The 24,756-nt window shown below is 52.4% G+C and overlaps 1 protein-coding gene across 2 annotated transcripts in view; it reads left to right on the forward strand.

Annotated features, from left to right (window-relative positions):
* ERI3 (ERI1 exoribonuclease family member 3) overlaps positions 1 to 24,756 on the forward strand; it is a 135,983-nt gene that overhangs the window by 82,151 nt on the left and 29,076 nt on the right. For both annotated transcript variants that reach the window (XM_074832204.1, XM_074832205.1), the window contains exon 7: positions 14,955 to 15,054. In XM_074832204.1, the coding sequence (XP_074688305.1) occupies positions 14,955 to 15,054 (100 nt within the window). The remainder of the gene's footprint in view (positions 1 to 14,954; positions 15,055 to 24,756) is intronic.

Here is a 24,756-nt window from a genome sequence, read left to right on the forward strand (position 1 = left end):
TAGGAGCCAAGGGTCCTGTTGTTAGAAATGACTTGGGTGCTTAAGCCTCCCAGGAAGCTGGTGCAATCTAGGCTCTGAAGTACCTTAGCTACTTTTGAAATTTTACCTCTTATTGTTGACAGATGTTCATCTGAAATGGATGCTTCTTGGAAGCCTCTGGGCATTCATTAATACTAGTGATAACAATTCCAGATTGTCTCCTACACCTCTTTCCCTGCCTCAATCCCTTAAAAATTACAAAGGTAAAACCAAAACCCTGTTAGTGTCATGTTATTTGTGCGCTTAACTCTTACTGCCTTGGCAAAACCTGCTGATCTTGGTGCTATCAGTGCCAAAATTACTTCGTGTGGGACAGGGAAAGCCAAGAAGGGAGTAAAGTAAAATGGAGCAAGGAGGTGCCACACAGGTTGAGATGGTGCTGATGGCAGTGTTGGCTCCAGTGAGGGTGTCCTCTCCACTTGGCCATGGTGAGGAGGGTGCTGTGTCTGTCAGGTGGTCCTTCGGGGAGCAGCCCTGTGCCTTCCGCCTCTCCCACCCACAACTCTAGGATACCCTAGTCTTCCTGGAGAGGGCTCTCCCCCTCTCTCAGGCCCCTCGGGGGTAGCCTCTTTGGGGTGCAGCTGACAAAGACTTACTTCCCCCTCTCTTCCTGTGGCCGAGCAAGGGAAGCTGCTCCCTGTAGTGCGGAAACGGGTTGGGGAGGAGTAGTGTGCTGGCCCACACTGCCTGTCCCCAGTGTGCACTCATAATAGCTCAGGGGTCTGTGGGAAGTTGTCTGGATCATTTTTTCTCCCTGCTTTGAGGCAGCTTTGTGGCTTTATCTGGCTTTTGAGGCGGCCGGGGTAGCTAACAACATGCATGGAGCATCCTCTGCGGAGGAGGCCCTGCGCCCAGTTTTGCTAGAGGTCTGCTTTACCACTTATGAGAAACGAGTTAACCTCCCTTTGATCTCGGTTCACGGCTAACCCTTTAACAAAGTCCGGGATGTGCGAGGAAATCAATACTCAAGGCATTGAATTTAACACCAGCCATCAACTCAAGCGTAACACACACACTGACTGACTCCGATTACAAGGAGCGCGCTGGTTTGAAGCTCGTTTGCCAGCTCTCTGGGGTGGTGTAGGGCGGCAGCAGGGAGGGCAGGCGCGCTCGCACGGCTTGCTGTTGCTCGGGGGGGAGTAAGAGGGACTCTGCCATGTCCTCCTGATCGGCTCTGCCTCCTGGTGCCCCCTTGTCTCTTTCCTTACGCCTCTGATTTGCAACCCTGGCAAGCTGTTCCCCGACACAGGAGCAGAGAGCTTGGATGCTGCGCGTGATCGCTGAATGCCTGTTTGTGTACACACATAATTGCTCTTTGCTGGTGAGGAGCTGCAGCAGAACTCAAGGCAGAGCAGGTTCTGCTGAGCCGGACAAAAAAGCTACTGCAAGTTAAAAATCTGAAAAATAAAATGCTGCAGGCGGGAAAGGTTGAGTGTCTGGTCAAGGAGGCAGCCGTGTCATTTCTCCAGCTCCAGTCCTCCCTGCAGAGATCTAATTAGATCAGTGGAGAGCTAATTGGGACACCTTGTTCCATACCAGCCGCTCGCTCTTTGCTGGCACATTGGCAGGAGATAGCAGGCGGGCTGCCTGGCACAGGTCTGTGGCTGGGAAAGCCAGGTGGTCCACGGCCAAGCACTTTCTAGACAGCCCATGAACCTCCTCATCACATCTCAGCCATCCAGCCCTCTGCAGCTCTCCTCTGGGGGGTATTTGTTCTCGCTTGCTCTTCTTGTTTCCACCAGCTGTAGCCAGAGCTGAGACAGCACACGTAGGTTAGGGACATGCCCACAGGGCAGCTGAGATGCTGAGAGGAGTGGGATGAGCATTACATGACCCCACAGCTCTGTCTTTGCACCGCATCCCATGCTCAGTAATAACTCTGCTGGGCACGTGCTCCTGGGACCTGTTCCTCAGGTCTCATACCATCAACAGGCAGCAACTAGGCAAATCCTAACAGTGTTTCTCAGGTGCACTGGCAGGGAAGGGCCAACCAGGCCTCTGAATCTGTCCCTTGGCAGCAGCAAGGCAATGATGCCTCCTTCTGCAGGGAGCAGGGCGCAGGGGCATCCATGTGGCTGGGTGTCACAGCCCTCCCCAGCGCCTTACTACAGGGAGAACTGCAGGCACGGCTAAAAGCCATAACCAGAGAGTGTCCCAGCTTGCCCAGTAAGGAGACCCTGGCTTGCTGGCTCCAAGAGAGGGTGGTCGCTGCCTGTGTCCTTGCGGGAGCCCTGGCTGGTGGTCAGTGAGCCTGGTGGCACCAAAGAGCTGTGGAGGTTCCCTGGGAGACATGAGTTGAGGCCTTGGGGACCTGAAGCCCTTCATTTCTATCAGCTGTGTCATGATCTCCTCTGTCACCTTCTCAGCACCATAACGCAGTGCTGGTCCCCCCTTCCCAGTCCAGATAGCCAGTCCTGCCTCACACCCCTGCAGCACATCCCCCCACGCCTCCTTTAATAACCTCTTCTCAGGACCTTGCCATGTCCTCCTCTCAGGTCCCTTTATTCACTGCTTTCCTGACCTCTCTCCAAATTGATTCTCTCATGGCATGCTGCCCAGCCCCTCGGACCATCTTCTTCTGTTTGCTCTTCCATCAAAACTGGGGAGCCTCAATTTTGCTGCCTGCTGACCCAGTAGGCTGTGCTGGCTGTGCCCATGTGCGTTGCCTGCTTGCCTGGTGTTTGCATCCCTCAGAGCTCTTAGAGGCGCCTCTGCTTTAACCTCCTCAGTCTTAACGTTGACCTGAGTCAACAATCATGAGGAAGAGCTGCTGCTTAGATGATCCAGTGTAAACTCTACCTTTGATTAGACAGGTATCATCCCCAGGCACCGGCGCAGCAGCGCCTTGTTAACTTTCCTTGGTGTTCCCTCACTGCAGCCATGAGAGCCTCCAACACGGGCAAGGGACGTGGCTGCTGCCCTCGTAATCTTTATTGATCTTTTCCCTGATGCCTTGTGCATTGTGTTCTCTTGCCTTTCTTTTGCTCTTCCAGCTGCCTCTCCTCTGAGCGGCTTTGCATCTTGTGGGAGTGCTGAGAAACTGTTTTATTCGATTCTTGCAGAGCAGTAACACTCAGGGGCCCTGACAGCTCTGTTGGGTTGGTGCTGTGCCAAATATGAAAGATTGGGTTTTGCTCCTGAGAGTCTGCTGTCTGGGAGGAGGAGGTAAGAGGGATCAGGGCACCTATTTCCATGCCCCTCTGCTCTGTCCTGTATGGGCCAGTTTCTCTGCATCACACCAGAGGTGAGTTTTGGAGAAGGTTGTGTATCTGTCCCAGGAAGGTGTGGTGGACATGAGTGTGGAAGGATTGTAGGATGTGAGGAGAGGGAGAGATGTATGTGATCAGATGTACAGGCAAGTGCATAGAAGTGGTAAAAATATCCTGCAGGATCACCCTCTGATTTCTTTCCTATCCCCCAGGGCCTGGGTTTTAGGAACAGATTGTGAAACTGAGACATGAGCCTGCTGGTTGCCCAGCACCCCTCCCTTGCTGCCACCTTGCAAGCACCTAACTTTGACCATGCCAGGTAGTGAAAACCAGGGCGTTGAATTGCCTTGTCTTGCACCTGCAATGTGAACAGATACACAGTCGTACAGCACCTCCCCTATACTTTTCTCTTGGTAACCTGTCCATGGGTCTCTGGACTCTGTGGTCCCATCCTCCCACTGTCAGGCATGTTTGTGCACAGCAGCCAAACCGTCACCAGACGTCCAGAGCACCATGTGCTGAGACATGCCATGTGTGGTGCAAAGGAGCAGTGTGTCTGCTCTGGACAAATGGCTTTGTTTTGCTCTGGAAAAACTGGAGTCAAAATGTCACGTCAGTGTTTCACACAGGAATAGATTGCTCCTTTCCAAAGGGCAGCAGTTCTGTCACTAGGTTTTACTTTGTGGTTCCCAAGCAGAACTGTTCCCACACAGTGAAACAAGACAATATTTTGGCTTCTCCATCCTGGTCTAGGATGAAAGGCAATGTCAGAGCATCGGTGTTTCAGTGGGGTGGACGTGGTTTCCCATCCCCGTTACAGCAAGCGCACTCCTCGCCAGGAGGCGAGGATGAGTCCCAGGGATGTGCTGCTTCTGCTTCCAGCACGTTTGATCCAGCCCAGCTCTTTCAAGGTGTGTGGAAATGAGCTACAATCTCATCATTCCTGTGGAGGTTTCTCGGAGGAGATAGTGGAAGGGTCACAGCGCCTCTGGAAATCTCCCTTCAGGCGATGTGCCGTTGCATTTCACAGCAGACAGACAGAATAACCTTTAGGGCATGGTAAGAGGCAGCGTTTTGAACTCCGAGCTGGGGAGCTCGGGAGCTCATTTCTCTGACATATCATCTATGTCCCTGCCGCTTCCTGCATCCCCCTGAAATACCTTTGTCCTAATCCATCAATTCCTTGGTTGGAATTTAAAAAAAAAATAAATCTGGGGAGTTGTTCCCTTGTGTTCTGGCCATGCAGAAACCAGCCTCTCCTGCGGGAATGCACCCAGACCCTCTGCTGTGGCCATTTTTGCCTTAATTTGAGTCTCTCCCAGCTGCGTGGAGGTGGGGGGCTGCCCTGCCAAGCCACCCCCCAGCAGTGGCACAGCTCCCCTGCCCTCTCTTGCCTTCTCTGCATCGCAGCCTTCCTGCAGAGGTGCGGTACTTGGGTCCCAGATTTATCTGACATGGTCGTGGGGAGACGAGGGGCTGGAGCCAGGAAAGCTGGAGCACGTACAGGCTGGCACGGGCTGCCCTTATGAACCAGAAGCTCCCACAGCAGCTCTGCGCCGTGTGTTACCGGCTGTGCAGCACTGGGAGGAAAGCGCTGGCTCTCCCTCCTCCTCTCTGGAGTAAATAATGGTACTTTTTATTTAGCTATTATTTCCCAGTGGCAGATATCTCCTTGGCTGTCTGTTTAACTATCTTTATCTCGCCCTCCTTCTCTGTTTGATATAGTTATAGATAAACAGATAGCTACCTTAGTAAATAACATGTTTTTAAGAGACCGGTGGTACGGTTAACATTGTGCAGCAGCTGTTGATTTGTCTTTCACTGTTGGTTTGTTTTTTTTCTTAAGGAAATGCTTTAAATAAGGGATACTTCATCTATTAAAAAAAAAATACACTTGTAGCAGCTGCTAAGCCCATCCATAAGCCTGCTTTACGTTGTATTTGTGATGGGACTGACAGTGCATGGAGGAGCCTGATTATACACAATTCCATTTTAGCAAGCCCTGCGATGTAATTTCACAGGGCGATCAGTGTTTGAATGTAATAGCAGCCTGTGCTAAGGTGTCAGAATATTAAAGGCGCTAATGGAAAAGCTCCCTGGTACACAAGGGGGACAGCATTACAGGAGACGTCGCAGATGGCTGGGCACTAAACTAATGGGGCAGGATCCAAGAAGGGAAAAAAAACCTAGAGAAGGGAGAGCTCACGGGAGCACGGGCACCTGCTTCCCTCTCACACGGAAATTAAACAGCGAGCGAGGGATAGGCGAGTGTGTGCGTGTGTAAAAATAGAAATTGAGGGGGGAAAATACCCCCTTTGGAAGGGCTTGAAGGTTTTGACAGCGAGCCTGGTGCCGGCTTTGCTTGGGAAAAACATGGAGTTAGATTAAAGGGGTGTGTTTGGGGGACTGTGGGGCACGTCTGGGCATTGCAGCCATCATTTGTGGCCCTGGAAAGAGAAGAAGGGGGTGATTGGTGGATACTGATACCCACCCTTGTGTAATATGGCAAAATTGCATCTCTCTGGTGGTTGTTAATCTCCAGCTAAATCCAAGGAGGGTAAGATGCGTCCACCTTGCTGCTGCCCCAACGGCTCCGCATGACAGCATGGCACATCTGCTGGGGCCCCATCATGCTGTTCCCTGTCCTCATGTATGCAGGGGCTGACAGTGGCTCTGATTTGGGGCCAGTGCCAACATTTGCCTGTTTCCCAGCACTGTTGGAGGCATCTTCCCCTTCCCCCTGAACCTGCAGTTTCCCCAGGAGCAGCCAGAATCGGACTGATTCATTCTTGTCTGTGTGGAGAGGCAACCGTTGCTGCGGTGAATCATCCATAAAGTGTGTTTGAGGGTTTTCCTTAGTGTCATACCCAGCTTCCCCACTCTGCTGGCCACAGTGCTGTGGTGGGGAAAGGCTTAGCATGCTTTCCTTCTTGAACTGTCCACACAGGGACTGGGGCAGACCCCGAGGGATAGCACCTCAGGATGTGAGCCCATCTTTCCCAGGGCTGGAGGGGTGAATCAGCCGCATGTAGGTACTCCCTGGTAGCTGTTGTTGTGTCTCTCTGCCTTTCAGGCACTAATTAGGAGCTGCTTGTGTATCTCAGCCTTGGGAGCTGATTACATACATCAGTGTAACCCAGCCTGGGTCTCAGTCACCCTGAGATGCAGCCAGAAACACTGGGACGCTGTGAGAAGGCAGCCCTGTTCAAGCAGACATAACCTGCAGCTCAAGGGCAGGGCCGCTTTCCCCAGACCAGGAGAGGTGCTGGGCATGTGTCCTCCGGCCCCTTGTCTCCGCAGCAGCCCCTGGGTTCCTGCTGCGATGCTCTGCTCAGCTGTCTGACCCCAAGCCCAGACCCCCTGCTCCAGCCAGCAGCCCCCATCCTTGAGCTGCTTTCTTGACAGTTTATGGTTCTGCTTGTCCCCTCTCCTAGGCCGGTGCTGGCTTGTGCATGCCCCAGCTCTATTTCCCAGCCCTCCAGGGACCCAGACCTGTAGCTTTGTTTTGCTTGTGACCAAACCCAGGGCTTTGACCCAGGTCTCCACGGCATTAGCCTAGTGTGTCGCCAGCTGCAGAGCACACAGCAGTCGAGAACATTTTATCCAGGATAATCCCTAGCTTGGGAGCAAGGCAGAGACTGTTCTTGTTCAAACACAGGGAAATGTGAAGCCTAAACCGCTTGGCACTTTGACACGCCAGAGTCAGGCACACCAGCATGTTTCTATTGCAGCCTAAGGCAGGGCACGTGCTAATCCTGCACGGCGGCAGGGCCGCATCCCCACTGCCCAACGGGGCCACAGTGTCCAAATGCACCCTGGAGAGGGGCTGTTGGTGGCTGCAGGGTCCATCCTGCCCCTCCTGAAGTTAAGAGGAGCTTTGACATTGAATTTACACAGCTGCGGCTGAGTTGAGATGTTGCTGGGACATGAATAGGCTGAGGCTGCTCAGATGTGTGTCTAGGTGAGAAGGGCCAGACATGAGATCATTGTGTGCCTCAGTTTCCCTTTTGCAGTGCTCCTATGGACAGAGATCTGATGGCATGGACTGCTTATTTTAATACGGAGAAAGCATGTACAGTTATGTTGCATCCTCTGCATCTTATTTGATACCTTACTGCCTTCCCTTAAGCTTGACCTGTCATCCTCCCATAGACTGGAGGCACCTCACCTCTCTAAAGCACTTCCCAAAGGTGGTCAGAGCCAGGCAGCTCCTGTGTGCCCAGCGCTCATGTTTCCAAAAATAGATCATTCGTCTTTTTATTTATTTAATTTACTGCCTGACATGAGGCATAAAGATGTGGCTGGTGTTACAAGCAGCTTTGTAAATGGACTGAAGTGGACACCAGCTAGGCTTGCCAAAGACTGCTCAGCAAGGCCAGGTAGGGTTGGCAAGGTGGCCCGTGTGCCGAGGGCTCCCTGCTCATCCAGGACCCCGGGGAAGCTGGCTGTGTGGCAGTGTTCTCTGAAAAACCTTCAAGTGCCGTTGTGTGAAGAGGGCAGAGCACCAGACAGGGTCCCAGCACCTTTTCGGCAACATGGGAGGATTGTGTCCAGGTCTCATCCTCCTGCTGCAGGGTGCTGGCAATGGCAGGAATTTCCAAGGGCAGCACCTGCTTCCACCTAAGTGGGGCCAGACCCATCCATGGCGTCCCTGTGGTCGATGTGTCAGCCCCTCTCCTTCCCCCAACAGCTCGTGGGGGTTGTGCTCCAGAGAGGGATGTTCCCTGGGAAAAGGCACCACTCGCATCTTCTTCTGCGTCCTCCCATGTCCAAACCCCAGCCAAACCACCTCCTGCTCAATGGCACTGCAGATTTATTTGGCAGAGGACAAATACCTCCACTTTCGTCACCCCCACCCTTCAATTATTAGCACAGATGTTTAACCCGAGACTTCGGTGAGTGCCACGTTGGGCAGAAGTTGTTTTTGTGCACCCTGTGCCCTTCATGAGTGTTTGGGGAGCTCAGTGCACCGAGAAAAAGTAATTAAACGTGAATGGTGTTAATGCAGTACCTGGTCAGTCTGGAGGCCCCTCTTGCCGCTGCGTTTGTAAAAATTAAATGCCTCTTATTAGCAGCACAGCAGAGATCTGTAATATGTGTGGACAGAAAGGCAGGGATGGATGGAGTTGGTGTCAGGGCAGCAATTGCTTATCATGCCTTATCTGGGAATATGAAACTGTATTGCATGACATCCAGAGGCAGGCTGAATAGATATGCCAATTCATCTCGAGCCCGGGCTTTGACAAGCTAGACTGCCCTTGTTGAAAGGCATCAGTCAAACAAGAGCTGCTGGCTGCTTTTCCCTTTCTTATACTTTCTCTCGCTCCCGCGCTCCCTCTCCCTCTCTCGCCGCCTCCCCTCCCTCCGCCTTTTTTTTTTCTAAGCTTTTTCCACACAAAATTGAAAAGCTTTGGAAATAATAATAATAAAAGCCCCCCCAACTAATACCATTTTAAGTACACCCCCCCTCCCTCCCCAAATGGGATTGATAAGGAACCCCAGTGTATGAAGGCATGTTTAGATAACATTGAGAATATTATAGCAAGTGAGAGAAAGTAGGGGGAAAAGCTTCCTGCCGCGTCTAAGCCGGGAAAGGCGACGGCACCCTGGCTAATACGAGTGTTTAATATTTGATGTGTTGGGATAAAGCAGGATCACCTTCGAATTGAATTGAGTGTCAGAATGAGAATCTATTACTGAAATTCTTGTGTGATTTGACAGCAAAGCAGACGATGTTATTCTTCACTAGTTACTGCAATCTTCTCCCCTACATCACTTAAATATTTTTTTCTTTGCTTGAGTAAACACACATTATCCTTTTTTTTCCACCCCCCTTTCCTTTTTTCTCTCCCTCTTTTATACTTATTTTTTTATTTTTTTTTCTTAAATCAAACCTGCCTTTCGCAGGGCTGATGGAGTAGATTGTTATTTCTTTATTTGTCCTATTAAATGGAATTCCTGATCATTTAATCCTGCTTTTGTAAGTGATTTAAAAATACTTGAAAAGCTGTGAATGCGGCAGCACTTCTGACTAAACTGCTTAAAAGGGACACGTTACACCTGGGTTTAGTTCCTGCCTTCTGACAGCCAGTGAGGGTAGCAGGCTCCAGCACTGCCAGGGCTGAGCCATCCCAGGCTCCATGCCTCTGTCCTGCCAGATGAGCTTTCCTCTGCACCTTCTCTCTGGCAGAGGAGCTCTGCCGTTGTCAGCCAGGGTTTGGCAAGCTGCTTATTCATTACCTGCCTCTTCTTTAATTGCATTCAGACCCAATCCAGCAGCCTTGCTACTAAATGATTTGGCAGTGGGGTCGAGCCCTAATTGTCATTAGATTTGCCTTGTGTCATGCCAGAAAGTCTGCATGGCAAGAAATCCCAGCAAAAAATGTCCACATCCCATCCTTGAAGTGGGCTTCAAGTGGCATGCAATTAAAATGGGATGTTGAGGGACCACCCTGGAGTCCCCAGTGTCCTGGGTGCCATGTGGGGTTGGCCACAAAGACACCCCCAGCCCCAAAACCTTACAGTTACAGGGTGGCACTGAAAGCATTTTAAGTGGTGTTTAAAAGCCCACTTAGTTGTAGACATGACCTCTTTTTTTTCTTCCCACCATACAAGTAATATAAAACCTTGACACCCCATCATGGCAATAGCGAAATGAGGGGAGTTAGAAGGAAATGGTTATTTTGGGCAGATGCAGCGCACAGCTGACATGACAAGAGGAGGAAGACGCTTTTGCTGTCGCAAAGTCATTTTCTCCATTGCAAAAATGTCAGGGGGGTCGGCTGCTGTCGGCAGGCTGCTGTGCCTGGCCTGATCCTGGGGGAGCACAGCTGGCGCCCGCTGCTTGCCCAGGCTGAGGGCAGCTGGGGAGATCTCACAACCGCTTTCTATCTGTTTAAAAACATGTTTTTCTCAGGCATCTTCTTGAAATTCTTAACAGAAACTTTCAGCAAAAAAATCACTTTTTTTTATTTATTAGTACCCACCCTTCAGCATCTTCTCAAACTGCTGAGCCCCTTTGGTCCTGGGAGGATTTTTTCCAAAAGGAAGTATTTTCTCCCTGCCTGAAAGTGTCCGTATTAATATTAAAATTGCAATTAGCGGGTGAAACATTTAAAACCTCTTGATGGGACATAAAAAATGACAGGGTTTCCGGGCTGGGCAGGGCAGGAGGAGGCTCTGTGTCGTTCCTGGCAGTTTTTACCGCTGTGGTTTGTGAACATGCTTGTGCTGTTGCAAAGCACAGAGCCCCGCTTCCCTCCTGCCCTTCAGCTAAAACACCCAGGGCAGTGCAATGCCGGCAGCTTTGGTGGAGGGCAGAGGGGCTGGGGGCTGGCGGAGCAGGTCACAGCATCAACATGAGTGGAAAGGATGGGTCTGGCTCTGTCAGCATCGGCACATTGCCCTAGCAGGGCTCCAGCAGCTCCGTGAGGACCAGCCCCGTCCCTGCCTGCGTGTGCAGGAAGGATTTGTGGGGCTCCCCGTGTAAGTGAGCATCCTGACCTCTGCGCAGGTGCCCTGTTTGCATGATGCGGGATGTTAAATCTTGCCTTAATGTGACTGCCGAACACCAGTTTTTGTGAAGTGTGCCGGGCACTTCCCCATAAATAAATGATGGAGCATTATTCAGTCCACTTAGATCAATACATCAGCTTGACAAGTTCCAGTTCTGGGAATTTTCTGACCCCCTGGAACATCTTCTCTGCAGCTGTGCTGCTTATAAACCGTGGTGTGTAGCCCAAACAAGCTCCAGGGAGCGGTGCATCAGGACCCAGCTGTGTTGGTGCTGCCGCCTTGCTGGCCCTGGCATTGCAGGGGACAGGGGCTGGTTTGCACTTGGATTGCAGCAAGGGCGGGCAGGGCAAACTCAGTACCAAACTGGACAAATCCTGTGTTCTTCCCCCTGCAAGCAGTGCTGTGGCACTGCCCAGCCTCACTGGTGTGTCCTCCGTGTGCTCCTGTCCCAGCAGAGGATCATCTTTGTCCCCCAGTGCTACCAGAAATGGGCCACGGAACTCTTGTTTCAGGCTCTTTGCAAATTGAGACAGATGCATCATGGCCACTGGGAAGTTTTCTGACCCAGTGCAACAGGAGGATGGTTTCAGACACTTTTTGCTTTATTATGAAGCAAGCCCGGGATGCTGTGATTCTGCTCACACAGCATCTCCATCCCCAGGCTGCTGTACCCCGTGTCTTATCCCCACTTCTGGTTATGTGAGGTATAGGTTACCTAAGGACCTACCTCCCCATACGGACACTTTTAACAAGGTGTGGATTATCTGTGGTGCTAGCTCTATGCATGGAAACAGTATGTTCCTAATCTCCTGCTGCTGTTAGCTCACATTTATCACAGGAGTATCTGCTTACCTTCGATTCGAGATCCCTGCATCAGGGACCCAGGGCAGTATTTGTCTGTGAACTGCTGCGTATGCCTATGGGATTGTATAAGTAAATAAATATAATTAATAATCATCTGACTTCAGAGCAGCATTGGCAGGGAGGTAAATGTAGCCTTCATAGCATTACAAACAAAATCAGGGAAAAAGGGAGACCTTTCTAGGAGCTGGTATGAATGGAAATAATTGTGTTCAAGCTGCTTGAAAATTATTCTGCAAACATCGTTTGGGTGGGTTTTGGCAGATCAGAGGCATTGAGTTTGTCTTTAAATCAGAATTTTGACCAAAACCATTTTAAAATAGCTTTTTTAAAAGATGCCTGCATTTTTTATCAATTAAAATGCAGATGAAAATAAAATGCCACAGGGTCCTGGCCCTGTTTCAGTGTCTGACCTAGAAGGGAGCAACCCAGTCCCTGCAACACCGGATTGAACCAGAGGGAAGGACAAATTAGTGTGATTTCCTCACGAAAAGGGTTTCAAGGTGTTTTTTTAAATCCTTTGGCTTGCGAGCAAACTAGGGGCATCTCAGACTTTCTCACGGTTTGCCGTAACAATAAGTGCTGAAGGGGTAGGGGTCTGCACCACTGGCGGCTGCGCGGGGCTGGAGCAGCAGCAGAGCTGGTGGGAGAGTGGCTGTGGTCCACACCGGTGGCCTGGCGGCTGCAGTGAGCTGACAGTGAGCTGGTGGCCACGGCCACCCCGGCGGGCTGGGGAGCCCTGTGTCAGGGAGCCTCCGGCACTTTCTGCCTCGCTTTAACAGTCAGAAGAAGAACTTTCCTGTTTAAAGATTAAACGTTGTCTTTAAATATTAAACAGCAAAGCTCCTCGCTCTTGATTGTGTGGCTGCTGCTGGCAGGCGGCTCAGAATTGCCAATTTTAATTAAAAAACTTTATTTTCTAACGCAGCCCAGCAATGGCTCCTCCTCCCAGCCGGGGCTGGCTGACCTCTCCCCTGGCTTGCCTTCATCTCTGCCTCTCTGCCTGCATTTCCCTCTGCCTGCAGCAAAGTGACGGTCCCTGCCAGCCCCAAAGTGTGAGTGGCCTCGACTGGGACTGATCAATGCCCATGGCACTTCCTTCCAAAACCCCAGGAAAAACAATTAAAACCTGATCGATCCTGCAGGCAGCTTTGAATATGCATAAGTGCACACTTGACCTTCAGTGGTCAGGCCAGCTTCCACCCTGGCTGCTTAGCTAGTTTGCTCAGGTATTGCGACTGTACCGAATGACCTTGATTAGGGAAGCAAAACGTGATGCAAAGATTGGCCAGGTGCCGATCCCGGGGCTGGGGCACGTGCTGCCAGCTCCCTGGTGACACTGCTGCTGCAGAGCCAGGGGAGGCAGGCTGGGATTGGCACTAGCACCCAGCTGTCAGGAGCTTTCCAGAGCTGTCCCCGTGGCTTTCGCAGGATCCTGCCAGCCCCCTGCTGTGCTCCCTCCGTTGCTCCTGGCCGGGGTTCAAAGGATGTGTCTGGGCTGGGAAGGCAGCCTGTGATATGATAGCTCAGAGCCTGACTAGACCCTGTTCAGGGACAGCCCTGCTCCCTCCCTGTCCCAAGTGTCCTCCCCCAAAGTGTGCGGGGACACCCCTTCCCCAGGTGTGCCCCCCACTGCTGGCGACCCCAGGCCTGGACCCACTGGTGCTGAGCGTGGGGACCTTCCTGCACTGTGCCTGGGCTTGCTCTTTGGGATGAAGCCCAGGAGAGGGAGCCACATGCAGAGAGCTGCTGCCATTGTCACCCAGGGCCACCCAGCAGGTGGGGGGCAGGGTCCCATCCTGCACCCCAACCCCGAGCTCCCCCTTGCCTCATGGCTGGCCAGCCTGCATCCCAGCCATGGCAATGAAGATGCCAGAGCATGTTTGTTGAAGGCAAAGGAAACCTCCCTGTTGTGTACACAAAGTCTAATTTCAGTGAATTATGCATAGACTTAATTAGGAGTTTTAATTGCTAATCATCTCCCAACAGGATTAGCAATGCTGTCTATTAATTATCTGTGGAGCCCTCTGTTTTGCTAAGGCAGGAGTAACAAAGCAGCATGAATGGTTGCGTAGGCCAGTAATAAATTAACTCCCCCAAGCCCCGTAGCTCCCAGGGGGCTGCCAGCAGCAGGGGCTCTGCGGGGGCCGACCCTGCCTGCACTGGGCAGGGCGGCAGGCAGCAGGGGCAGAGGAACTGGCAGCAGGTCCCAGTGGCAGGCAGCTGGGTGGTGGGCTGGTGGGGGAGACCACTCAGCTCCACTTACCCAGTTGGGCCCATTCCCGCTGCAGAGAGCATCTCCCTCAGTGTTTGCAGCCCGCGGAGGGTGTCAGCGATGCCCTGCCGTGCCGCGGCCGTGGTTAGCGATGATCCCCGCTGCAGGAGGGAGATAGGGGCTGCTGGATTGACCTGATCTCATCTGGGGACAATGGCCCTCACGGCAGCAGAGATAGCGCCGGCGTGAGCGACACTAAGCCCGCGCGCCCTTCTTACTGCTCACAATGTGGCGCTGAGCTTAATTCCTCAAGATGAAGAAGATACGTGGCTGTCAGGCTGTAATTACAGCCATGTGTGTGACACGGAGGCCCGGCTGTTTTCACGTTTGTGTTGTCCAGTGGGTTTTTGTGCTGCTCAGGCTCCCAGCTGCCTCACTCCTGCTGGGAGCCTTGCTGGGGGACGTGGCCAGGATAGAGCAGGCTCCCTCCAGCCAGGCTGCGGGCTCTGTGCAGTGGGGTGAGCAGTACTGGCTCCCAGTGGGGTTTCTCCCAGTGATGGAGAGCCCCAGGTCTCTGGGGATGGAAAGGAGAGGGAAGGCTGGGAGGGCTGTGCTTGCCAGAGGGAAAGGGGACTGTCAGCCAGGACAGCCTGGGCATGGGCACCCCTTTCCAAATCCCCCCAACTACTGCTGCCAGCCCCATCCTTGTTGAAGCAGGAATGGGGGAATGATGTTGGAACAGCCCCAGGACATGTGGGATGAACTCACAGCCGCTGACTCACCCCAGCACGGCAAAGGTGGTCTTGGGTGATGCCAATCCAGCACAGCAAACCTTGTGAAGGTTGTTACCTGTACAAGGCTCAGGGACAGACCCTGGACACCTCTTCTCTGAGGAGCATCAGGTGGGACAGGCCAGGGTGAGAGTGCTTTGTGCAGGCAGCTCCAGGAGAGCTGCTGCGAGTGCGATGCACAGGGCTGCACTGAACACGGCCCACATTGAACATGGCAAACACAGACCCACACTCGCCCCGGGAGCCGCTGGGCCTGGGCGAGCCCCCTAAACATGTCTGCACATGGGCTGTGCACCAATCTGACCCTCTGCTTCTCTCTTCCAGGCGTACAGCTTTGCCATGGGGAGTTGGCCAAAGAACGGGCTCTTAGACATGAACAAAGGACTGAATCTACAGCACATAGGGAGGCCTCACAGCGGGATAGGTGAGTGATGCTGCCCCGCGCCCTTCCTGTCCCCGCGGCTGCTGCACCAGGCGTGCAGGACATGCCTCAGCTCCCAGGAGCTGGTCCAGGCCAGGGTGCTGAGAGCCAGCCAAAAGGTGGCGAGGTCTCTGGCTGGTGGAAGAGATGAAGATGTGTCAGGGCACGACAGGCACGGGGGATGAGCTCTTCGTCCCTGGCACGTCTCAGTGTGCTAAACACACCTGCCTGTCGCTCTGGCTGGGGAACTGCTCCCCTCCTTGGCCACTCTGGCACTGGCTGGGGGGTGGATGTGGGCAGCACCAGGGCTCGCGTGGTGCCTGGAGCGCAGGGCAGGGGTCCCCAGGCTGGGTGGGATGCTCTCGCTGTTGGACCAGTCCTCCAGCTGCTCTGGATGCTGTGTTTGTCCTCGGAAAGGAGGCTCTGCCAGGCAGCACAGCCTCGGGAACTGGCTGGAAACACGCTGCAGGGTGAAGATGCATGGCCCCAGCTGGAGAACTGGATCATCGTCCCATTTGCTCACACATGTGATGAGTTTCATGGTCCTGCAGCCTGCTCCAAGATAAACAACTGAGACTACCATGCACGGTGGCAGAGCTCCATGTTCCCCTTACTCCTCTGCACCAGGGATCAAAGTGATATGAGGAGGGAAACCTGGCCCAGGACACTGAGGCCATATATTTGCCTGCTGCTTAACGCTGGGCATGCAGAGCTGAGGCAGCAGCAGGCTGCAGTACAGGCAGGAGCTCGGATTTACTGGGCTGTAGGCAGGGCTGTAACTCAGGGCTGCATCGCTTTTGCCTGTCTTGTTTCTCTGTGGAACGTTGGATCACCTCTTGGACACCAGTCAGGTGTTTCCTCTGTCTCCCAGCCCTTCATCCACGGTGACTGGTGAACATTAAAGTTTTCAAGGAGGTAAGATTTACTTGGAAAAGTCACTGGCTACCTGGGCCTTAAGGAGTCTGTTTAATATTGTTTCAGGACTAACCATTAAACTCTCCAATCAATCCAAGTTAAGGAGATGAATTATTTAAAGCTCACCAGCTTTTAATTAGCAAGCTCCTTTTGAACTATGGATCTGGTTGCATTATTGACAGAGGTAGCATTAAAATTTGCTTCCTTGCCTGGGAGCAGATTTGCCTTGCTTGTGTGCCATGTTGGAGGGAACACGGGGAGGAAGCGGGGACTGCAGGAGTTGTGCGTGCGTGTCCTGCTCTGGGGGCTTGGCCTTTTCCTAGGGTCTCCTGGGGGATGCAGGGTTGGTTTGTGACTCGTCTTTCCTCATTTTATTTATGGCAAGAGCTCTCTGTTGCTGTCATCTCTTACCCTGACAAAGCGTCCCCAGCTCTGGAGTATCATCTGTCTGCCGTTGGTTTCTGCCCATGTTTTATCTCAGTGCTGTTGTCTTACACAGGTGTCTTTGCCTGATGGCGTTCAGAGAGGTGGTGTTCATGTCCCTCTCCACTCCAGTCCTTTAGGAGGGTTTTACTTCCTCATTTCTGCCAAGCTCCCTCTGTGGGGGAGCACTCCCAGCTCTCCCCTGTACAGGGTGAGCCATGAGCAGATTGCCCATGGAGAAGTATGGCCCAACAGCCAAGCTCCCTTCTTGCAGCGCTCCATCCCAGTGGCAAACCTGCCTTTCACATGCTGTTTACACGGGGATTTGCATGGGTGCTGTGAAGGATGCCAGGCCAGCAGTGCGACCGTCTCGACCTCCCCAGCACAGCCAGCAGCACACACATGCCCTGTGTGTTGCAGCCTGCTGGCTGCTCCATTTGGGCTGGATCCAGAGCAGCTTTGCCCCAGGCATCTGTGATCCTCCGCCTGCCTACAGAGGCAGCAGCCAGTGGCACCCTGTGCCTGGTGGCTTTACCGCAGGCTGAGCTCCCCCAGGAGTGAGCTGGAGGCACGTCTCATTGAATGGCAGCTAGGGGGAACAGCTTCTCCTCCTGGACAGCTTGGGAGCCCCAGGCACAGCTGCTACCCGTGGTGTCATGGCTTTGGGGCTTGGTAGCCCAGTGTCCCTGCTGGGAGAAGGCTCAGGGCAATGCTGGTTCCCGGAGACATCCATTGCCTGGCATTTTGTCAGGACACCAGCCTTCTGGCCACTTCATTTCCCAGCCTGCTGGCTTTTCAGGTCCTAGTCAAGCACTGGCTCTAGTGGCAGCCTGAGAGGTCCCCAGGCCAAGGGCAGAGGAGGGGCAGCTCACTACAGAGGTGGCCTGCCTTCCTTGGGTCCAGCTTTGGTGCCTTGTCCTGGAACAAGTGTTGGTCCTGCACAGCCAGGTCCTCCTGTTCAGCTGCTGGGACTGGGCACGGTCATCCCAATTGCTGACGGTCACCCTATGACCTGAGCCGTCCTCACCACTCTCCTGCTTTATGCTCTCAACTCCTTTTGCTTCAGGGCTGGGAGGAGCCATTCCTTTCACTGCCCAGGGCTGACCTCCTCTTCCCTTCCTGACTGTAAGGAGCCTCGCTCCTGACACAACCCTGCCCACTCAGCCGAATAAATGACCCCTTCTCAAGGAGTGCAGCTGGAAGAAGAGTGGAGAACAGTGAAGCATGCTGCCTGCCCACCTCTTGCTGCCCGCGGTGAGATGGGAGCTGGCAGTGGCTCTGGGGATGCTCCCATGCGGTCTAGAGCCTCCCTTCTCTTTTGTGGTTGGTCCTGGGATGCAACAGGCTCGAGGGAATTTGGGGAATTGAGAGGGGCAGTCCCCAGGGCTGCCCAAGGTGGGTGTAACCAGGGTCAGCCTCTGATTTTCATAGCCCTCCTGGGTCACTGATGTCCAGAAGTCTGCAGACTAAAGAGGACTGAGGAGGGAGCAGCAAGACAATGTGTTCGCCAGCCACAGCGGTTTCACAAATACCGTGCTGTGCAGGAGAGCCTCCACACAGCCCCTTTCCCAGCAGTGTGGGGAGGGGTCTAGGGGTATACAGTCAGTCCTGTGAAGCCTCAGCTCGCTTACGCAGGAATGTGCAACATGGATGTTTCCCTTTAAATCTGACAGAAAAATTGCAGTGGATGGCCACTTGTTTTTGCAAACGATTTGCAAGGAATTTTGCCGTCTGGCCTGATCGGTTGTGTATTGCTTTGTTTTCAAATCACTCTCTGATTCACTAGCTCAGCAGATATCTGCTCCAAATCGCTGCACCTGGCATGCTCTGGGATCAGTCCCACTCAAGGGCTTCATCTCCTCCCTTTCGTCTTGTTCAAAATCTGGGAGTTCAGGGTGCTCGACGCCCTGCAGGGCCAAGGCTGGATTGTGGATGAGAACCTCACCTTTAGCATCTGGGGCATGCGGGCAGGAGGGGCTCGTGGTGGAGCACGGTGGAGTCTTGGACCACATCCCCTGGGACACACAGCTGGGCATATGCGGCAGCAAGCTGCTGAACAGGGCTTACATTCTAGCTTTCGTCTGGTTTCTACTCACGAGCAAGCAAGCTGCAAATCTTGCTGAGGGATCAGTAAAGTGAGTTTTGTTACCAAAGTGTTTTGTGTCACCAAATACAGTAAAATGTGTATGCATACATTGCAAATACAGTTGCCTTGGGGTTGGACGGGTAAGGGTCTGCTGCAGTTGTTTTCTTGGGATGGAAGAGGCAAGGGAAGGGGGGAAACATCAGTATTTCAGCTTGTTAAGAAGTGCCGGGCAGATTAAGGAGGTTGGAAAATCGTGCTCCAGAGAGTGAGGATGCAGAAAATCCTTGGGACATGGGAAAGGAGCAAAAGGGAAGTGAAACCTGTTCTTTCATGCCTTTTCTTGTGTTGGTAATGTGGCTCTGAGGACCACAGAGGATGTTCTGCAGCTTCCATCTCACCTTAGACATAGATGAAATGGATGTCAGCTCTAGCATGGGCTGTAGGATATTGGGGTGAGGAACTTCTTTTTGCCTGGTGTTTTCTTGGCCCTCAACAAAATGAAGTTGAGTCTTGCGAAGAAGTTACTCATCTTACAGACATGTGCACGTTGCGGTTCTTAAAACACGTGTTTGAGGCGCTGCTTGCCAAAAAAGAGCTGCAGCTTGTAATGGAGGTCTTGGCACTCTCACGCGAAGACCAGCGTTCACAGGCTCCGCACCATTGGAGCTGCGTTCTTGCACTGGGGTCTCTATTGAGTTTCAGAGACTGATATAAATCAGAAGGATTAAAATCCTAGGCTGTAGTTGTGATTTAAATCAGCCAGCAGGGCACCTGGATTCAGTAACTGATTTTTTTCTATTTTTGCATTTCTCTTTTTTTATTATCTGTTTCCCTAAAAAAGGTGAAGTTTTACTGACAGCATCTATCTAACCAATTGCAGCATTCCTTACCACTGCCCAATTGTTAAATCTGGTTATTCTTTTATTCATCAGATGTTCTGTATTTGCTACATTTAGTTTGATTGATTATGTAACATAATATGCCTTTAGTCTTAGTTTTTAGATATTTGTTACATTCGAAAAATGGTGAATTCCTATTTGTTATTAAGGAGCTGGTGATTAAATTATTACTCATGTGTGATGCTTTTGGATGAAAACTGGAATGCCATGCTAAAGTACCCCAGCAATAATTTGAATTAGTTTTATTAGTAAAATCCTGTTTCTCTTTCATATACTCAGAAAGAAAAGTAAATTTCAGAATACTTTTTAGTTAAAAACACCTGGTGCATGAAACCAAAGCAAGAAGTGATTGGTGAGTTGAAGGAGTGTTTCTGGAGACCACCCTTTCAAGATTTTAGAATTAGCACATCTCATCCTCTCCCACCTTAGTTTGTTGGTTTATTTCCCTGATTATGGAAAAGATAAAAGGCACATCTTTTTTTTTCAGTCCTTTGTTGTTTCTCAGCTCTGAACAAGCCAGTTATTGAACTGAAAATACACCAAAAAAGTAAAAAGTTTCCAAATCTGGAGAAGTAGCAGCTGCTGGGAAAGTTTGTTTCTCATTTCTCATCTCTGCTTCCACCTACAGCGCACTGACTGTCTCTAAAACGTGATGTTACCCCTCACTACTGATCTTTTTTGAATCTAATTGAATTTAATTGAATCTTTGAAGTTTAGGCTTTAGCACACAGATTATGATGATTTTAGATTTAGCACTAAATGTCTGGTTTGGGTTTTTTTTTTTTCTTTTTGGGGGAAAGAGGGTAACCAGGCTGCTGTGCCTCTTGCTGGTGAACCCGCAGCACCCACCCCAGGCGACCAGGAGATCTGGTCCCCTAGTAGCACGATGCCCTCACTGGACTGTTTTACACCAGCTGGTGTAAGCCCGTGAGCTGTGAGCCTCTGCACAGCGCTTCACCATCTTCTCTGTGCCCGCAGTCCCCCTGGCCGGGACTGTGCTGTTCTCCCTCCATGGGGATCTCTCCTGTGCCAAATGGAAGAGCCCTACCTGCCTGGGCAGGTCAGCAGCCCGTGCAGTGAGCAACCCAGCAAGCCACCATGCCTTCCCATCTCCATCTCTCTCTTTTCATTTACTGATTGGAAATCTCGGAAGGTTAGGGTGTGATATTGTTCCTGATCCAGAGCATTAATTAGGCCTCGGAAAGAAGAAGAGGAATTGCGTGTTTTTAACAGTGAGGTTAATGGGATGCTCGCAGAGTAGACAGTTTTAATGAGCTTCAACTCGATGTGCAGTGAGTTTACTCTTTGTGTTAAAAGGGTCACACTGCAGTAGTTTGATGTGGATTGTCTCCTGGCCCCCGGTGTCATAGGTGAGCGTCTGTCAGAGTCCAGTCAGAGCGCATTTACTTAGTGACACGATTCTAATTAACTACCTCGAGCTGCCACCACGGCGGGGAGCCGGGCCAGCGCCTGCCGGGGGTGCCTTCTGCCCGCCGGAGCATCCCTCTCCCCGCAGCGCTCTGCCTGCTCTGCCTGCTCGTGTCCCGGCAGTGCCGGGCTGCTCTCCACGCTGACATTGAGGAAAGGGCAGCGAGGGCCGCGCTCGCTAAGTGCGGTGGCAGGCAGCAGGCCGCCCGCCGTAATGGGTGCCTTTGGCTGTCCGTGCCAGCACGGTCCTGGGAGCTTACTGGCTTTATTTCAGCCTCCTCTCATTCTTCCCTGCTTTCCTTTCCCCTCTTTAGTTTTCCTGGCTCTCCCAGGGGTACAGGGAAGCCTGCAGCCAATCCAGCATCTGTGGGATCCCTGGTCACCCTTGGTGACCATCTTCCTCCTCTGCAGCAGGGCAGGGGGAACAAGGGGACAGGGACAGCATTTTGTGAAATTCCCCTCTGGTTTTTTTACCACTTTCCATCCCAGCCTGCATGGCCCTGGCTGGCAGAGCCAGTCTCACCCTCCCCATCCTTTCCAGGCGATGGGAGAGGCCTTGGAGAACCCCACGCTCCCCTGGAGCAGGCAAACCCCATTCTTGGGCTCTTTGTTTCTCAGCGGAGGTGGCACACAGCCGGTGCCATGCCCAGGGACAGTGCCGCTTGCACCATCCTTATCCTGGGGGATGCCGAGAGCAAGAGCCAAGCACGGGGCTCACTGCTGCAGAGCAGGGCACAGGGCTGCCTCGGGCCGCTGCCCCACACAGGGCAGCCCCAGCCCAAGGCAGAAGGGGAAAGACTCCAAGTTAAATAATTAAAAGAGACTTAAGTAAAAATCAACAGAAATGTCATCAAATGAGCAGTGTCATTTTGAATTAGTGCTTGTAAAGGTCAGGCGGATCCAGAACAGGTGGAGCGGCTGCGTGCCGGGTGTCGCGGCCAGGCAGCACGTCTCGGCACCCAGGGAGGCAGGGGCACCCCTGGGACCAGGGCGGGCGGGTGGCGAGGGGTCCCACCGCGAGCACAGGGCCCCGTGTCCCCAAGGACGGGTGGGGAGGGAGGGAGGGCCGGCCGGGGCGGCCGGTTAGAGGACGCGCGTCTGTCAGAGTCCAGTCAGAGCACATTAACGCGGTGACATGATTCTAATTAACTACCGTGAGAGGTGTCACAGCTGGAAAAGCAGTGAGCAGAGACAAGCTTTTAAAAAAAGAAAAAAGCAATGTGACAGTCTTTTTTTTTTTCCCCTCTTTCTTTTTCTTTTCTTTTCCGTTTTTTTTTTTTTTTTTACTCTTGTGTGCTCTCTCCCCTCCATGTGGGAGTGGATCTAAAGATAATTAGGATGTCTGGCTGCCTGGGAACCTGAGCCGGGGCTCTTTTGCTTTCAGTCATTTAAGTTTTCGACATCTCTCTGAAGGGACTTGGTGGCGCAGTGGATTACTGCGCGCCAGAGTGACAGAACACTCTTCTAATCGTAAACCCTTTTTAGAAAGGATTCTGCTCTCCCTTTTTCCCCGGGAGCAGCGGGGGGTATGTTCTGATCACTGCAGCTCTGTTCCCATACACGCTACAATGGGAAACTCAAGGTCTTTCAGCTGTTTCCTGCAGTTAACAAAGGAGGCACAGAAGAAAGAAAGGAAGGATGATTGAGTGTTTGTGTTGACTGCACTCACCCCTCCGTCCTACCCTGCCGAAAGTTGGTTGTGCACCCGCTGGGGTGGGGGCACACGTGCTTGCCCGACCTCACTGCCTGCCAGGGGGTTGTTGTGGGTTCGTCACACCTTGCCCCTCACCTGAGGGCTCCTGGTCCCCAGAGAGAGCAGCCTTTGGAGGGGACGGTGAGACGGGCTTCCAGGCTTCGGCTGCCTGAGAAAAGTCAGAGTGCCACCGTGCACTCCTCCCGGCCCTGGGGCAGGCAGCAGTGGTGGCCACTTGCTTGGAATGTGTGGAAGGCAGGCGTGAGCCCCTCTCTTCTGGCTGGAAGCAGTTAACGTTTGCAGCACCTGTGTCAGACTGAAGATTTAAGAGGGATTTCTGGATTATTTGCTGTTTGCTGTGCCTCAATGCCTGGGAGGCCCAGCTGCAGATCAGGACAGATCTGTCGCAGTCCTCAGACCTGGCTGACCCCCCAGCAGGACAATGCTACCGTTGTCCTGGAGCCACCCTTTGGCATGGCTGTTGCTGTAGCCCCCTTCCTCTGGCTTCTGGTTCTAGGACCAGCGGTGGGAACTATCTCCCTTGGTGAGAAGAGCAGATCTGCTGTCCTTCCCTCCCTCCCAGGCCAGCTGTAATCCTCAGCCCAACACCTGGACCAATTCCTGTCCCCACTGACAGATGAGAAACCTCTTAAATATGCTTTTCATATCACTCTAAGCTGTCGTGGCATACTGGGAGCAGGGGGACAGGCTGATGGTTTATATGACATGCGCTCTGTCTTACCAATCAGCCAGTCCCAAACCCAGGAGTGTGCAGATGTGAACTGATCTGTACTAGAGAGACCCTTGCACTGCCTCAGACCCATCCTGCTGTTGGCTGTTTGTCCAGTCCTGTGGCTGAGCTTTGCAAAATCTACATACACTGCTGGAACAACCCTTGCATTGCCCAAGCCCTGTCCCATGTTGTGCTGGACAGATAAAACGTCTTTGCTAGGAATTGTTCTCCTGCCCCTGTAACAAGCAGCACTTCCCGTACTCTGTGCTGCATCTTCCGACACAGCAAGACACGAGTTAGGTGAGAAGCCTCGGAAGATCATTAACTTTCTAGAGAGCTTTTTGTGTAGAAAGTAGCAATGTAAAACACTTGAGTGACATTTTGATTTCCCTGTGGATTCTTTTGGTGCCTTGGTGTCTCTCTGCGATGTGTCCCAGACGAGGCTAAATGGTAGCGCGTCTTCCCTTACCTGTGAGGAGGGGAAGAGTTTCCTGTTAATGTACATAAACATCTCAATTAAGAGCACAGATTGCCTGCCCTGCTCTGCAACGGACTCTGATGGAAGGTGTCTTAACATCATCCTGTCCTGCAACAGCAGTGTGTCCCCAAACCTGCCATCCACACCTGCATCCTGGGGTATCATAAGGCTGCTGCTGTCCCTCTCAGGTTAGCCCTTGTCTCCAGGGTTCGGGCATCCATGTTGTCCCAGCTCTGGCCTCCCTGGGCAGCAAGTACAAGGCTGGTGGCTGTGAGTACTGTGGTCCCTTTCTGTGAGGAGGAGAGACTCCTGCCCAAGTTTTACTGAAGATCTGCCTTTAACGAGAGTGGTGGCAGAGATACAGAGGGAAGGCTGTGTCAGCGAGGGACACCAGGTTTGAAGCTGCCCCGCTTCATCTAATGAGAAACGATTGCAAGGTGCAGGAGGGGAAGGGGTAGCAGCTAGCCAGAGAGACTCCACTGCAATTTAACAAGTTTCCATTCCCCTGAGTTCCCTGACAAGACCCCCCTCTAAGTCTGTACAGGAATTCATAAGAATAGGATAATTAGGATGTTTCAAAGCTGCGACCCTCAGAGGAGTCCTTGGATTAATCTGTTTTTTCCCTTAAAGACATCTGTAACTACAATCTTTGTTTCTCTCCTCTTCTTCCCCCCCCCTTCCCTTCTTTTCCCCCCTTGTCTGTCTCTGTATCTCCTGTCAAACCATTGCAGACGTAAATGACAAAGAAATCAGAAAGAGAGATCAATGCAGTCCAAATTAGCACTTGGAGATAGACTGTGCTGGAGATGTCAGAGCCTGACCCCGGTTGATCTGCCAGCCTCCGCCGGTGATATTATGCAAATTGCATCCATCTGGCAGAGCCCAGTGAAGGACTAATGGGGCAGGGAGGGGGCCGTGGCCAGGCGCCTTCGGGAAGGGGAGAGAGCTGGGGGTCTTTGGGGAGGGGGGTCCATGATCAACGAGAGAGATAAGGTACTGCATTGGCTTCATTTGTGCTCCTGGGCGGATTAAAAACCAAACTCCAGATAA

Source organism: Strix aluco, chromosome 8 (assembly GCF_031877795.1).
Source record: "Strix aluco isolate bStrAlu1 chromosome 8, bStrAlu1.hap1, whole genome shotgun sequence".
Classification (NCBI taxonomy): domain Eukaryota; kingdom Metazoa; phylum Chordata; class Aves; order Strigiformes; family Strigidae; genus Strix; species Strix aluco.